Here is a 15191-nt window from a genome sequence, read left to right as displayed (position 1 = left end):
GAGCATGAGTGGGGGAGGGACAGAGAGAGAAGGAGACACCAAATCCAAAGCAGGCTCTAGGCTCTGAGCCGCCAGCACAAAGTCCAGCGTGGGGCTCAAACCCACAAACCGTGAAATCACGACCTGAGCTGAAGTCAGATGCTCAACTGACTGAGCCACCAGGTGCCCCATGAATCTGGCTTTAAGTGATGCCCTGCCCAGCATCCCTGCTCCTGCCTGAAAGTCCAGTTATGGCTACAATCTGACGGGCAACAACAGGTTTAAAAACCCAGCAACATGGCCCGGAACTGACTGCTGTTCAGCACCGTGCCCCAGCATTGGCTGCTACTTCCTCTGCCCTTTCGTGCCTGCCTGTAATCCTCCCTGTGAGGTGGACACCATCACCATTTTAGAGAAGGCGGAGCTTGGACGGCTCACGTGACTTGTCCAGAAGTGGAAACTACTCTCCTTGCCCTGTTGGCTTGGAAATGGTATAATCTCGGCGGTGTGTGTCCCCTGGTGGAAGGCCAGGGCACAGGAGGGAGTGCTCCCAACAAGGACACAGGTCACCAGCATTTACAGACGGGGTGAAGAAGTCACCACTGCAGCTACTCTGAGTTTGCCTGGTTTCACCTCCTTCAACTGGCTTTAATTTTTGATGGTCAGTGAAATGATTACTCCCTGCTTTTTTACACAAAACCAATACAAGCCCTCACAAGGGTGTGACCACAAGCATGTCATACATGAGGGCAGATGCACTCGTATACACAGTGTGCTCTCTCTCACAACCACACACACACCTCACACACCACATACGCCAGCATACACACACACACACACACACACACACACACTCGCTCACCTTGTCAGTAGGACAAGACCTGAGACAAGGACCTCAGGAGTCCATATTCCTGCTTTCCCTCCATTGCCTTCAGAGTCCGCTTCTCCAACAGGACTTTCTTTGAATGTAAAAGATAAAATAGACACCAAGCGAGCCACGAGGAGGATGAATTGCTGGTGTAGGAGAGAGGACCCATGTTTAGGCGTGAGAGCAGGGCCTGGCAACCTCACTGAGCTGCCTTTGGGAGGAGGCTCTGCTTGGGCCGGAGGCCCAGGGCGGAGGCCCGCAGTTGGGCGAGTCCGTCAGACACAATGCCCTCCTCCTGCGGTGCCTGTCGCTGTGCCTGCTCCCCACGCCTTGGCTCCTCAATGAACCTTTGTCCGTCGGGAGCCTGTTAGTTTTGGCTCCTGGCAGCCTGTGGAACCAGGCCCAGATCCTAGGAAAGCCAATAGAGACCGCTCTTTTGAAGAAAAAGAGTCAGAGTCCTGGAAGAGAGACCAGTCTGAGCATTGCGCATCTACTCACTCATTAAAGAAACCACTTAATGAGCATTATCCTCATATTTGAGTCTAGTTCACAAAATTGACTTGCACCAAATCTTCTATCTGCTCATGTGATTAATTGCCTTCCCTGATTAACTAGAAACCCTATAAGTCTTTCACTGTACCTGGTCTCTTTGCCTTATTTATTTTGAAAAAGAAAAGTAATAATAAATATATATCTATTCTTGTATTTAAGCAGTATAAACTAGTAAACAGTGAAAACGAGGTTGCCAACTGAACCCGTTAATTCTCCAGTTGAGCTCTCTAAAGGGAAATCACTGTCTCACTGTTACCTGTTTCTTGTGTGTCTTTCTGAGATTGACAGTCTGTCTCCTCTCCCCCCTCCCGCGTCTTGTGCACGTATCTCTCTGTTATAAATACACATGGTCGCCACGCTGTCCATCTTGCACCTTAGTTTTCTTCTCACTTAATACAGCTTGTAGACCTTGCCTGTCTATCAGCGCATAAAATGTGGGGTTTTTTTTTAAGTGCCCCATAGTGTCCCTCTGTGTGCATATAGCAGTCGCTAAAGCAGTTCCCTTTGATGAATGTGTAGGTCGTTTCCAGCCTTTTTCTGCCACATCAGCACTGATGTTTGATGTCTTTCCATGTGTGTCCTTGTACACATGTGCACTTGAGTCTGCAGAATCCATTCCTGACGGTGGACTTGTGGGCCAAAGTGGTGTGCATTGAAAGTGTCAATAGACAGTTGTCCGCTTGCCCCCCAGCAAAGTTCACATTGTTTTTGCCCATCGTTGTGTCCACAGCGCCAGCTGAACGATCAGACCCCTCTCCCCTGCCAGAGTGCTGAACTGTTTGGGAAGTAAAGCAGTTGGTCCATAGCAGCACTAGTCACGACAGCAGAAAGGTGAAACAGCAAACAAAGGGGGTCTGTCCATCCAGCAGAGTAGGATTCGGCCGTGGAAAAGAATGAAACACTAGCACGTGGTACAACGCGGATGACCCTTGAAACCAGGGTGCTTAGGGAAGGAAGCCACACACAAATGGCCGCAGAAAGTAGATGAGTGGTTGCCAGGGCAAGGGGAGGAGGAGGACATGGGGAGTGACTGCTCCACGGGTACAGGGTTTCCTTTTGGGGCAATGAAAACCGTTCCGAAACTAGGTGGCAGTAATGGGTGCACAGCATTGTGGATGTGCTTAATGCTACTGAATCGTACGCTGTAATCAAATCGTTAAAATGGTCAATTTTATGCTAAATGTGCTTTACCGCAATAAAAAAGTCAGTAGATAGCAGCCAGAATATTACTTTTATTGTTGATCAAGCTGAGTGTATGGCTTACAAGTGAGCCCCAGACTGTCTTTCCAGGTGGTCCTGGGCCTAGGACAGGCCCCAGCCCGGCCCTGGGCTCTGTAGGAGCAGAGCAGGATGAATGGCAGCTTGCTCCCAAGAGGAGAGGAGGGGAGGGGCCTGGACCACCCACTCCAGTTCCTCGTTTTCTGCTCACTGCGCTCACTGCGCTCACTGCCAACACACACACACGTCACATAGCCGGGTGGGAGTGAGGGGGAGGCAGGCCTAGCACCGTTTTGCTAGTGAGCATCCAGGAAGCATTTCTAGGAATGGCCAAGAAGTGTTGGCCCCACAACAAGCAAGTATGGTTCAGTGAACAAACGCATGGGCCCCACTCCTTTTCTGGGGCCTGTAGTGACAGGCCCTGGAGCCCTCTGCCTGCTTTCTGTTGGAGAGAATGGTCCAACTGGGCATTAGAAGTTAATCCTACCTGGGATGGACGGAATCCAAAAATCCCCTCCTGGTCCCGTCCACCCCTGTTCTTTATTTCAGCTCCTATTTGTGCAAAGCTTCCATTCCAAAGCGGTCTCTTACCAGCCCGCTGAAGAATTCAGAGTTTGCTAGTGCATCCAACAGCAGTTTTGAGGGAGACCTTTGTTGTACTCTGAATTTCCTGTTCCGGGTCGTGAACCTGTCTTCTAGGAGAGTGGCCTGCGGCAGGGCCATATGAAGATTTTTCATTATGGAAAGAAAGGGGTAGTACTCATTTAGCGGCTCCATGTTTACAAGCGCCTCCCATGTACCAGGCACTGTGCTGGAATGAGTCAGCCGTACACCTTGGCCTTCTCTTAGTTTGGGGAGAATCTGGGGTCACTGTTCCAACAGGGCGGCCCACGGGGCATGTAGGAGGGCAGTTTGGGGAGGTTAGGCCAGAAGAGGGCTTTGGCAAACATAGAAGCTGTGGTCTCAGAAATCTTTGTAATGTGTTTCTGGTTACACTTTAAAGGGAGGAATGTGGCATAATCCTGAGTTAGACCAAGAAGTACCCCTGTCAGCCATGTCTGGAAGAGGAGTTAAGCTGGGGCAGGGTTGGGGGGACCAGAAGCCCGACTACAGATGCTTTGGGGGCTACTGTTGTAGGGAGCTCTCCAGGGAGCTGCAGGTTCCCGTTTACGAGTGTTTAGAGCAGCCTTTCCTTGTATGTCCCCCAGGAAATGGGACTTTGGGTACCCCCCATAGAAAGAGTCCCAGGTTTGGTCTGTGGACGTCTACATAAGGAATGTCTCCTCTTCTCCCCTTGAAGATTGGCAGGGACCTCAGAGCACCAAAGGCAGTGAGGAGATTTACAGAAATTATGCCCATATTTTCCTAAAAACGTGTCTATGGAATCCTTTTTTCTCTGTAGTACCTTGACGCATAGAACCGTGCGTGTTCCTTCTTAAGATCTTGTCTTGAAATTTGTGTGGGCAAGGAGCGGTCAGTCACCGTGAAAACCGTCCTTGCAGCTCTTTCACCGTCTCTACATCTGGCGGTGGTTTGAGTTTTGGTTTTGGACTCACTTCTTTGTGTTGGTTGAGCACCACCTGTTGACTGTTGAGATATTACAGAAATCTGGGATGCTGTGATACCAGTTGTATATTCTGACCTCCTATATATTTGTGCTGAAGTTTGGCCAAATTTGACATAAACGTCAAGGAAAAGTGAAGCATTTCAGCAAGCGAGGAGGAAGAAGAAGAGAATCCCAGACTGCCCCCGTCGGATTTGGTTTCTAGCCTGTAGGGTTTGAGCTCTCTCTGTATCATCATACCTCTTCATTGTAAGTGATTGAAGCTGCCAGCATGATCTGGCCTCTTTGAGAAGGTGATCTTATGCACATGTCAGTCATTTTCTGTTTTCTTCTTCTTTTTTTTAATGTTTATTTATTTTTGAGAGAGAGAGAGAGAGAGAGAGAGCGCGCGCGCACACGCGCGTGCAGTGGGGGAGGGGCAGAGAGGGAGACACTCTCATGGGCTCAAACTCATGAACCGCGAGATCGGACGCTCAACCGTTGACTGAGACACCCAGGCACCCGTAAGTCATGGGTATTTTCTTTAATTTTTTAAAAAAATGTTTAATGCTTATTTGTTTTTGAGAGAGAGCGTGCGTGCGCAGTGGGGAGGGGCAGAGAGAGAGGGAGACACAGAATCCGAAGCAGGCTCCGGGCCCTGAGCTGTCAGCACAGAGCCTGACGTGGGGCTCGAGCTCACAAGCTGTGAGATCATGACCTGAGCCAAAGTCGGACACTCAACCGACTGAGCCACCCAGGCGCCCCTCAGTCACTTTTTCTTCACAAAGCAGGGGTAAGGGTCTGTTTGTATTTAAGCCAATGGTTTTGTGGTTTTTTTTTTTTTTTAAGTTTATTTATTTTTGAGAGAGAGAGCAAGAGCGAGCAGGGGAAGGGCAGAGAGAGGGAGAGAGAGTATCCCAAGCAGGCTCAGCTCTGTCAGCACAGAGCCTGTCGGGGGCTGGAACTCACTAACCATGAGATCAGGACTCGAGGCGAGATCAGAATTGAGTCGGATGCTTAAGCATGGATGCAGCCACCCAGGCGCCCCACCCAGTGGTTAGTTCTTAACAGACACGGCAGGACACCAGAGGTTGTTCTCTTCTCCGGGGTCCTTCCTCGTTTGCATTGTAACCCTTCTGGGCTTCTGTCCTCAGCAGCCCTCTGTGCAGGTGGCCTTTGAATCCTGGGCTTCGGTAAGAGGAAGCTGTCAGTTATAGAAAAAGTGGGATTTTTTCCCCTTAAGGAAATAAAAAAGAGGGAGTTTTCTAATTGTTTTTTTCCCCCTGGAACCACCTGCCTGGCTAGATACTCAGTTGCTGAAAGATCTTGCAGAGGAGGGGAGGGAGGGTTGGTTTGCCAAGCGGAGGGACCTAATCTACTCTGCTCCCCAGCCCGGTTTAAAGCACCCTGCACGCCTCCCCCGGCGCTCCGTCTCGTCCTGGAGCTCCCGACCAGGCGTGTTCTGGCTCACGTCAAGGCTGTCACAGGCAGGGGCACTCGCCACCTTGTGGTTTAGCCCAAGTTTCCTGAGCCTCCAGGCCTTGGCTGAGATGTCACCAAGCCTTCAGAAAGCCTCTTCTGACTGCTCTGACTGGGTTGGTTATGAGGCTGTGTGCTACCCCAGCCCTCTGTCCTCCTTTATGACCCTCAGCACCTTGTATGCTCCCCAGGGGCGGGGCCTCATTTCCCCATCTGCCCCTTTCCTCCGCTCTTAGCGCTCGCCCTTCTCGAATGAGGGAATGAGACCCAGTTCCTGCCTTCAAAGCGCTTGGACAGGGCTGACCTCTGCCCAGGTCTTTGTTCACTGGTATTGAGGGTGGGCCCACGGGTGTCACTTTTTTCCTCCTGTGGGGAAGGAAGAGCCACGTGACAGTGGTGGCAAACACGAAAGAAGGAACTTTTCAAGTCGGGGTGTTAAGACTCGGGCTTTTCAGAAGTAACTTGGAGATGGCTATTAATAACATATTTTGCTTTAGGCTTACCAGTTATATGTGTCTAAGTGTATATGTGTACATACATACGCACCGTCACTTAATCCTTATGCACATACTCTGGAGGAGATGGTATCATCCTGAGTTATTATTATCCAGCTGTCAGACAGGTTACCCAACTGCAAAAGCTGCCCGGTGCACGTGTGATGCAGCCGAGGCTCCAGCCCTGGCCACTGGCCCTGAGTGCAAGTGGACCACTCGGAGCTGGGTTAGGAGTGCCTTTGGACTGGGGACAGGCAGCAAGGAGGGTGTGTGACAGGTTTGAAACCTCTAACCCTTTGAGCTGAGGCTGCTGCTGTCCGTCCCTCCGATTCTTACGAGGGCGTCCTGTGATGTTTTCTCTTTGCGGATCGTAGCCTTCTGGCCTGTGTGATCTGAAGCCTGGCTCCCTGGGGTGAGTGGGGGAGGCTTGAGGTCTTTGCCAGGCGCATAGCCAGGGGCTTTGCTTTATAAGCCAGGCTCTCGGGTTCCGGTAAGTCTTACTGTTTGGGTGCCGTCTCTGGAGATAACTGTTGTTCTTCCTCACAAGGTCTTTCTGAGTTGGGTCAGCAGAAGAGGCAGGGCTGTGGCTCACAGGTAGAACCACCTGATCCCCCTTGGATGTGGACCGAAGATGGCGCCTTGCACGCCTCATGCCTTCTGAAAAAGGGAAACCCTGTGTCAGCCACCCAGAGGTGGCTTCTATCTTAGCACTTGGAAAACTCAACTCTCCGAGAAGGCTGTGCCAGGTGGTGCGCCTCGCCTGCTGTCAGCTTGGTGTGTGGGGCTCTTTAACTCATCTGGCGAACAGTGATTACCTGAGCCCCTGCTGTGTGCCAGGTTCTCCGCTGGGTGCTCAGGGTGATGACATCTCACGGGCTGCGTGGAGGTGTGGGTGTAGACATTGCTTTGTGGAGGGTAGCTCCGTGCTGCCTTTGCGTCTGAATGGTGCTCAGGGAGCCCTGAAGGGGTCGGCAGCAGCCTGGGGGAGGCCAGATGGTATTGCAGCAGTGTGTTAAAGGACGAGCAGGTGGCAGAAGGAGCTCCACGAAGAGTGAAGACCGTGTGTGCACAGGCCTGGAGGCAGGAGAGGGCCCCACAGGCTCTAAGGCCAGTGGGACACTTGTGTGCCTGTATTGTAAGTGCCTCCTGGGGACTGGTGGCAGAGGAGACGGACCAGGTTAAAGGAGCTTGGCTTTCATTCAGTCGCCAGCAGATTTCCTTCTTTCTTTTTCGCCCCAGCCTTATTGGGTTGTAATCGACATACAACATTGCACAAGTTTCAGAAGATGCACAACGTGATGGTTTGCTATATTGAAAAATCAAAAGATTCTTAATTTTTTATTATGAAAAATTTAAAAGACCTGTGAAAGCCAGCAGCCTAGGGCAGTAACCACATACCCATTCTCCCACTGCAAACTTCGCAGCCGCAGCCAGCCCTGCCTCCCCTGCGAGCCGCGGACACCATTGCCGCCACGCACACCTCCCCCTTCCCTGTTGCTGATCCCTTTGAAGAAATCCCGGAGTGACGTGTGTATTCTCTCAAGCCTAGCCTGTGGCTTGTGATAGATTACTCTGGGTCTGGAGTGATCGGGTGGCACTTTGTGATTTTGTTTCATTTTCAGAGGAACCACTAAGTTTCCCTTCTTGGTCTTGCCTTTCAGTGGGAAGTTGGTGTCTCCAAAGTGGAAGAATTTCAAGGGCCTGAAGCTCCAGTGGAGAGACAAGATACGGCTCAATAATGCCATCTGGCGGGCGTGGTACATGCAGTGTGAGTGCTACTTGGCCTTCCGGCAGGAGGGGACCGCAGGGGCCCCAAGGTTCTAGCACCTGGAAGCCTGTGCACCTCGGGTCCCCAGAGCCCACTTTCCAGACATTGTGCCTCAAAAGGAAGCCTCTCTTGGGCAGTCTGCAGCAATAGGAAAACCAAGCCGGATCCTAATGAACTGGATACTTCTCGGCCATGAGGCACGGGGGGCCAGTCGTGTGGTCATGTAGTTGCCTATAATCTGCAGGAGACAGACGTGTTAGCCAGTTGCTCACAGCATCACATGCCCACTGTTAGGTTAGGCGCTTGGGCCCAGTGTTGTAAAGGCAGAGGAGGAAGGAGGGGTTAGTTCTTTTCAGGGGAGTCAAGGAGGGCGTAGCAGAGAGTGACATTCAAAGAGTCAGGGAACAGTTCCTATTTTCAAAGAAGATGCAGACCCAGGCCTCGTTCTGTGTCTAGCTGGCTTTCGTGCAGGTAGATCCTGTGGCCTCTGTAGGAGATCCGCGTGCTGGGGGCATGCTTGGGTTAGGCTGGCATTTCTCTTGATAAGCCAGAATGCCTACCTTACCTATGAGTTACAGATTCTTTTCCTTTATTCTCTGAAATCTCATTTTCGAGGGAAGGAGGGCCGCACCTTGAGGGGCACGTGGACAGAGCGGGCAGGGGTTCCTTCAGGGGTCTTGGTCATAGCAATGATGTCTCCTCGTTTCTCTGCCCAGATTTGGAGAAGCGCAAGAATCCCGTGTGCCACTTCGTCACTCCACTAGATGGCTCTGTTGAAGTGGATGAGCATCGCAGGCCAGAGGTACTTGGCCCTGGACCATTAGTAGCTGGAAAGGATCCTCCCTCATCAGGAGGAAGCAGCTCTCCCAGGGCTGGGAATAGGGGGTGGATTCCGCAGTGGGGGTTCAGGGAAAAGGTCTAGCCTTGCTGCCCTGGCCGCCATGGTGTCCTCGCAAGGACGAGGATGTGACAGCCCACGGGGCTCCCCTCTTCTCTGGCTGGGCTGACCTGAGGACTAAGGGGTTCTCTCCCTGGGACTTACCCTCAATGTTGGCATTTCTCTGGACGTCAGCAGGGAGGGATTTGGTCTCCTTACAAGACAGATTATCTTCAACAAAGAATGATCTAAAGGGATGCCTGGGTGGCTCAGTCGGTGGAGCGTCTCTTCTTTTTTTATATAAAAAAAAAATGTTGATGTTTATTTTTGAGAGAGAGAGTCAAGCGGGAAAGGGTCAGAGAGAGGGAGACACAGAATCTGAAGCAGGCTCCAGGCTCCGAGCTGTCAGCACAGAGCCCAGCGCGGGGCTTGAATCCACAAACTGTGAGATCATGACCTGAGCCAAAGTCGGACATTAACCCACTGAGCCACCCAGGCACCCCAAGTGTCTGACTCTTGATTTCAGTTCAGGTCGTGATCTCAGGGTCATGGGATCGAGCCTCATATCAGGCTCCACACTGAGTGTAGAGCCTGCTTGGGATTTCTCTCTCTCCCTCTCTCTCCCTCTCTCTCCCTCTCTCTCCCTCTCTCTCTCCCTCACTTCCCCCCTTCCCCCCTCTACCCCTCTCCCCAGCTTTTATGCGTGCATGCGTGCTTTCTCTCTCAAAAAATAAAATCCTTAAAAAAAATGACTTCAAGATCTTTATATGCTGAAATAAGAAGATACTGAAGAAATAGTAAATGAAAAAAAAAAGTTGCACAACTGTATTTTAGTAACTTTATGTTAATTTTTTAAAGTGTGTATCTAGAGGTGCCTGGGTGGCTCAGTTAAGTGTCTGACTTTGGCTCAGGTCATGATCTCACACTTTATGGGTTTGAGCCCGTGTTGGGCTCTGTGCTGACAGCTCAGAGCCTGGAGCCTGCTTCGGATTCTATGCCTCCCTCACTCTCTGCCCCACCCATGCTCTTGGGCACGCGCGTGCACTCTCTCAAAAAGAAACTTTAATTTTTTTTAATAAAAAAGAATAAAGTGTATCTATGTGATTGTGGGTGTGTAGGAAAAGTCTAGAAGGATATACAGAAATCCTTTATTGGTGGGTACTTCTGGGAAGGAGGATTACAGTGAGGCAGGTACCCTTTACACCCTTCTGCATTGTTTCAGTGCTATCCAAGCACGTCTCACTGTTTGGATGGAATGGGAAAAATTAGAAAGTAACCCAATGAAAGACCCTTTTGAGCTGTGGGGTGTGTCTGATATTAGACAATATTAAGGAATATCATTTTGTTGGGTTTGGTGATAATACTGTATTATCCACTGTGAAGATTCTTCACTGTCAGAGAGACCCACAGTGAAGTATTTTTGGGTGAAATTAAATGGGTCTTAACGATACCTGGGACTCGCTTTAATATACTCCAGCCGTAAACAAAAAGCAATCTGAAAGTGAGGCCGGCTCTCTGAGGCAGTCCTGATTTCTTTGTTGCCAGAGCGCTTCAGGGATATCTTGGAAGGGGCTCCCGTGCATGATGGGAAGGTTGAAGTAGCTACTCTTGGAGTCACTTTCCACCTAAAACTTCTGTGATTGGCCGTTTGTTTTCACCCTTCGAAAATGTGGCAGGGTCTCCTGGATCAGGCATTCACTGCTACCCCTGGCTCTCTCTGTAGGGCTCTTCCGGCACCAGGGCGGAGGCCCCTCTCCCTCTCCCTCTCCCTCTCCCCCTCCCTCTCCCCCTCCCCCTCCCCCTCCCCCTCCCCCTCCCCCTCATCTCTCTCCCTCTCCCCTGCCCAAGCATTCTCTCTGACCCATGCTCCAATCCGGACCCTTAGGAACCATGCTGCCGAAGCTGCCCTTGGTCATCTGAGGTCGTGAAATAAAAGCACGTCCTTAGGTAGAGGCTGGTCGTAGCACTGGAGAGGCGGGACACGTCGGCGAATGAGGTTGTAGGCGCGTGGCAGGGCCCTCTGAGCCACGCTGCCCGGGGCTGACTTCCGGTGTCAGACACATCTCTGTCTTCAGGCTGAGTTCTGCCGGTCAGCCTGGATGCCCCTCTTTTGACCGTGACCTGCCTCTCTTCACAGGCCATCACCACGGAAGGAAAGTACTGGAAGAGCCGCATTGAGATCGTGATCCGGGAATATCACAAGTGGAGAACCTACTTCAAGAAAAGGGTACCCGGCTTGGGCTCCGAGAAGAGCATGTGCAGGAAGCCCCCGTAGAGGAGGGAAGGACCGAAGGCCTGTGTCCAGACGCTGGCCCCCGAGGTCGTGGCTCCATTGCTGCTCCCGTGGCAGCCAGTGTTCTAGCCCAGCCCGAGCGGTGGACTTGCTTCGGTCGTGTTACCTGTGCTCTCAGTTTCTCCCGCTGCGAACCGGGGCTGTTTATTCCACAGACGCTGGTTGGGAATCTCGTCTCTGCCCAGCGTGGGCCTGGCGACGGCAGAGAACAAGACCCCTCACAGGCCTCCCAGGGAGAAGAGGCCCGGATGGTTCTGGGAGGAGAGGCCGAGGGCCTCATCCCCTCCCAGGCCCCTGAATGAAGCTCTTTTCTCCTCTTTTCTCCGTAGCTGCAGCAGCACAAGGATGAGGACCTCTCCAGCCTGGCCCGGGTGAGTGCACGGTGGGGCTGGGAGGACCCGCAGAGGAACCCTCCTCTGATGGGAAGCGGCAATGATGTGGGTGGCCCCACGGTGAAGCCCGCAGCCGAAGGTGGTAGGGACACAGGCTGTCCCCGCAGCTCCAGGGGGGCCACCCCCCTTGTCACACAGAGGACATGCAGGCTAAGGAAACAGGCCAGTTCTCCCTGCTCACCCACCGCCTCATCTCTTAGAGCAGCCCTTGCCGGTCCGTAAACTAGGGTAGCGCCTCCCTGCGTGATGGGATTGGGAGTTCTGAGTTCACCAGTCCCCTGGGACTTGTCCTTCCCCTTCTGTTGGCGGTAGGATGATGACATGCTTTATTGGCACAAACGTGGGGACGGATGGAAGACCCCGGTGCCCATGGAGGAGGACCCACTGCTGGACACAGACATGCTCATGTCAGAATTCAGCGACACCCTCTTCTCCACACTTTCCTCTCACCAGCCGGTGGCCTGGCCCAACCCCCGGGAAATAGGTAACCCACCTCTGGATCCTTGGCTTCCAACATGCAGCTGGTGTCCTTCTCTGCCAGCCCCGCCCTCCCCCGCCCCCCCCCCCGGGGCCCCCAGGGCAGGATTTGCCTCAAGGCCATCTCTTAGCTGCTGGGCACCACTTAATTAGGGCAGGCTGCCAGAAAGATTGGCCAGTGTCACTGGCATCTGAGGGTCACATGCACTGAGAGCGTGGGGACTGCAAATGGGCCTTCCTGGGCAGCTGTCATGCCTGTGGTGCCACTGTGAGAAGACGGTGGGGATTTGGTCTGAATCAGTTTGCCATTTCTGATACTGTCCCCTGAGCGGAGGATCTGTGCCTAGGCCGAGTGACAGGGCCTCTGACTCACTGTGAAGAAAATCAGGTATTCCTGAGCATGACCTTTTCCCTGGCAGCATTCAGGCATCCAGTTACCCTTCAGGGAAGAGCCCACAGACCAGCAGTTAGAACCAGGGATCTCTGCATCGCTGTTCTTGCGCTTGTTGGGATACTCACTTCACTCTTCTTATAAAAACTCACTTTCTTTCCTGCCTTCTGAAGGGGGAGAATAGCCATGAACTCACAAGAAGGTAGAAATTCCAGCCATCTCCCTGCACTTCTCCTTGGAAGAATCTGGAGTGTGAACAGGGCCAGGAGGACCCGTTCCAGGCCTTTTATGTGTTCCTGCAACATTGCCTGAGAAGGCAGAATGATGCCTCTGTCTCCTTTCTGATTCTTGCAGCACATCTGGGGAATGCCGACATGATCCAGCCGGGGCTCATCCCCCTGCAGCCCAACCTGGACTTCATGGACACATTTGAACCTTTCCAGGGTGAGGACTCGGGGCAGGCAGAGAGCATGGCTGCCGGGATCTCCTTTTGCCCAGGACAGAGCAAGCACACTGGTGCTTCCCCTTCGTGGAGGGGACTGTTAGAATGGGCAGAGGGGAAGACTTGGAATTTATCCAGAACTACCTTTTTTTTTGGTAGTAGTTGCAAGGTCTGGGAAGCTTTTCTGCCACACGGTTCTCTCTCAAGGGAATTGCCATTCTCATTCCTGCGGTCTCAGATCCTCAGGTTTGCCCAGAACCGTAAGCAGTTCTCCCTCTAGGCAGCAGAGGGCGCTGGCAACACAGCCGCCTCCCAGCAGTGTCCTGCAGTTAGAACTGGGCTCGTAAGAGCCCACGAAACACCAGGCCTGGGAGTATTTGAGAGCCCGCACTAGTTGCCAGCATGAGCGGTTCCAATCAGAGGGCCTCTTTCTGCAGAGTTACCTCAGGGGGGAACGCCCTCAGGGGGGAATGCCATGGCACTCCTCTGGGTAAGATGGGGCTCAGTGCCCTGTTCGCTTGGATCTTATTTCAAGGATGTGATGGGCACATGGAGCTCAAAGGCCCCTGCTGTTGTCTTTCAGACCTCTTCTATTCCAGCCGCTCCATTTTTGGTTCCGTGCTGCCTGCTCCTGTCTCAGCACCTGCACCGGATCCCAACAGCCCACCTGCTCAGGTAGAGGGAGTGGGGGCAGGGGGGCCGAGGGCCAGGCTAATAAGTAACTACACAGTCATAAGCAACACACTCGGGCTTGCCAGATCTAGGGCTGAACACACAACTAACGCATAAAGAAGTTATTCTGGCCCTCCTCGAAAGCACGCAGAGATATCCAAGAGGGGAGAGAGACTGTCAGTAAGCAGGCGCCCCTGCCTAAGGCTGCACGTAACCTGTGTGCGGTGAGCTCTGTTCTGACCAGTTTAGAGAGGCTTAGCAAAGAAAAACATGGACCGCTAATAAAAACAAGTTCTGTGTATTTCTCTTACTTTTTACTCAGCAATTAACAGTAGTTGGTTATCGGGTGCTGGGGCTGCAGAGCTGAATGAGGCATGGCTCTTTGCCCTCAGGGCCTCTCAGGCTGGTACCCGTATCCAGTTAGACACCAGAAACCTGGCCCCATCTTCTTCCATCTGTTCTGGGAAGAAGTTCTTCTGTAGAGACTGAGATCCTGACAATTGATTCCTTATAGCGTTTCTCTTTTAGGAAGAGGTGACCTCTAGAAGTTGATACGTGAAACTGTCCTGGGGGAACCCCATGAGCAGCTGTGATCCAGGCTGCCTCTGCTCTGTAACAGAAGATGGCAGGGACTTTGGGGGGACCCCTGCTGGACTTCAGAAACAAGATCCTCCCAGGCCTAGAGCCAACTGTGTGCAGACAGTCGCTTTGTCTGAGCTCTGTGTTATCATTTAGTCCCTAATGGAAACAAGACCCCTGCGGATGCCTGGGGAGACACAGCTCCGTTCCCCCCAGTTAGCAGCCGTGGGGACGGGAACCATCGCCTTGTCCCTCTGTCCGGAGGTTCTGCTCAGGCGCCCACCACACGTTGTTGGACTTTGTGGTGTGTTGTACCGGGAAGTGATGGCAAGTTGTGTGATCCAGCACGTGTCCTTCCTTTCTCAGGAGAGCATCCTGCCAGCCCCTGCTCTCCCCACCGTGAACCTCCCTGATGGCCTCATTTCGCCTCCTGCAGCCACCACCCTAGACCCTACGGATAGGCCGGGCTGCGATCGAGCTCCCCGACCTGGAGACCCCTTTATCCAGCCTACAGACTTCGGTCCCTCTGCACAGCCTCTGAGTGTCCCCCAGCCTTTCCTCCCGGTGTTCACCATGCCCTTGCTGTCTCCCAGCCCTGCCCCGGCGCCTGCTTCCCCTGCTCTGCCGTTAGCCCCACCCCCGGCCACTGCCTTGAGCCCCCTGGCTCCACCCGCCTTCCTACAGCCGAAGTTTGCTGGAGCCAGCAAGTCGCCCTCCGTCATCACGCACACGGCCTCCGCCACCCTCACCCACGATGCATCTGCTACCACCTTCAGCCAGAGCCAGGGCCTTGTCATCACCACCCACCATCCCACCCCCTCGGTGTCGCCCTGTGGCCTGGCACTGCCTCCAGTCACCCGGCCTCCAACCGCTGGGCCTTCTCAACCCTGTTTAACTTTTGTGCAACCCAAACCGGTCTCCTTGACTGGGGGGAGGCCCAAGCAGCCCCCCAAAATAGTGCCTGCTCCCAAACCTGAGCCCGTGTCCTTGGTATTGAAGAATGCTTGCATCGCCTCAGGTAAGTCAGTGGAGGGAAGTCAGAGTCTGGTCTCCCCTTCCTGAGGAATATTTCCCTGTCCCCGAGGCTTGCAAACTTGTCACACACACACACGCACGCACGCACACACGCACGCGCACACACACACGCACACACACAGTGACGTGAAA

The 15191-nt window shown here is 53.0% G+C and overlaps 1 protein-coding gene across 1 annotated transcript in view; it reads left to right on the top strand.

Annotated features, from left to right (window-relative positions):
* Window positions 1-15191, top strand: part of LOC123588443 (MLX interacting protein) — a 61149-nt gene that overhangs the window by 35483 nt on the left and 10475 nt on the right. Inside the window, exons 2-9 of the mRNA XM_045459423.1 lie at window positions 7795-7901; window positions 8618-8703; window positions 10916-11005; window positions 11401-11442; window positions 11776-11947; window positions 12686-12775; window positions 13357-13448; window positions 14391-15042. Coding sequence (XP_045315379.1) covers window positions 7795-7901; window positions 8618-8703; window positions 10916-11005; window positions 11401-11442; window positions 11776-11947; window positions 12686-12775; window positions 13357-13448; window positions 14391-15042 — 1331 coding nt within the window. The remainder of the gene's footprint in view (window positions 1-7794; window positions 7902-8617; window positions 8704-10915; window positions 11006-11400; window positions 11443-11775; window positions 11948-12685; window positions 12776-13356; window positions 13449-14390; window positions 15043-15191) is intronic.

Source organism: Leopardus geoffroyi, chromosome D3, assembly GCF_018350155.1.
Source record: "Leopardus geoffroyi isolate Oge1 chromosome D3, O.geoffroyi_Oge1_pat1.0, whole genome shotgun sequence".
NCBI classification, from domain to species: Eukaryota; Metazoa; Chordata; class Mammalia; order Carnivora; family Felidae; genus Leopardus; species Leopardus geoffroyi.
Note: the sequence above shows the minus strand (reverse complement) of the source record. Positions and strands in the feature narration are given on the sequence as shown.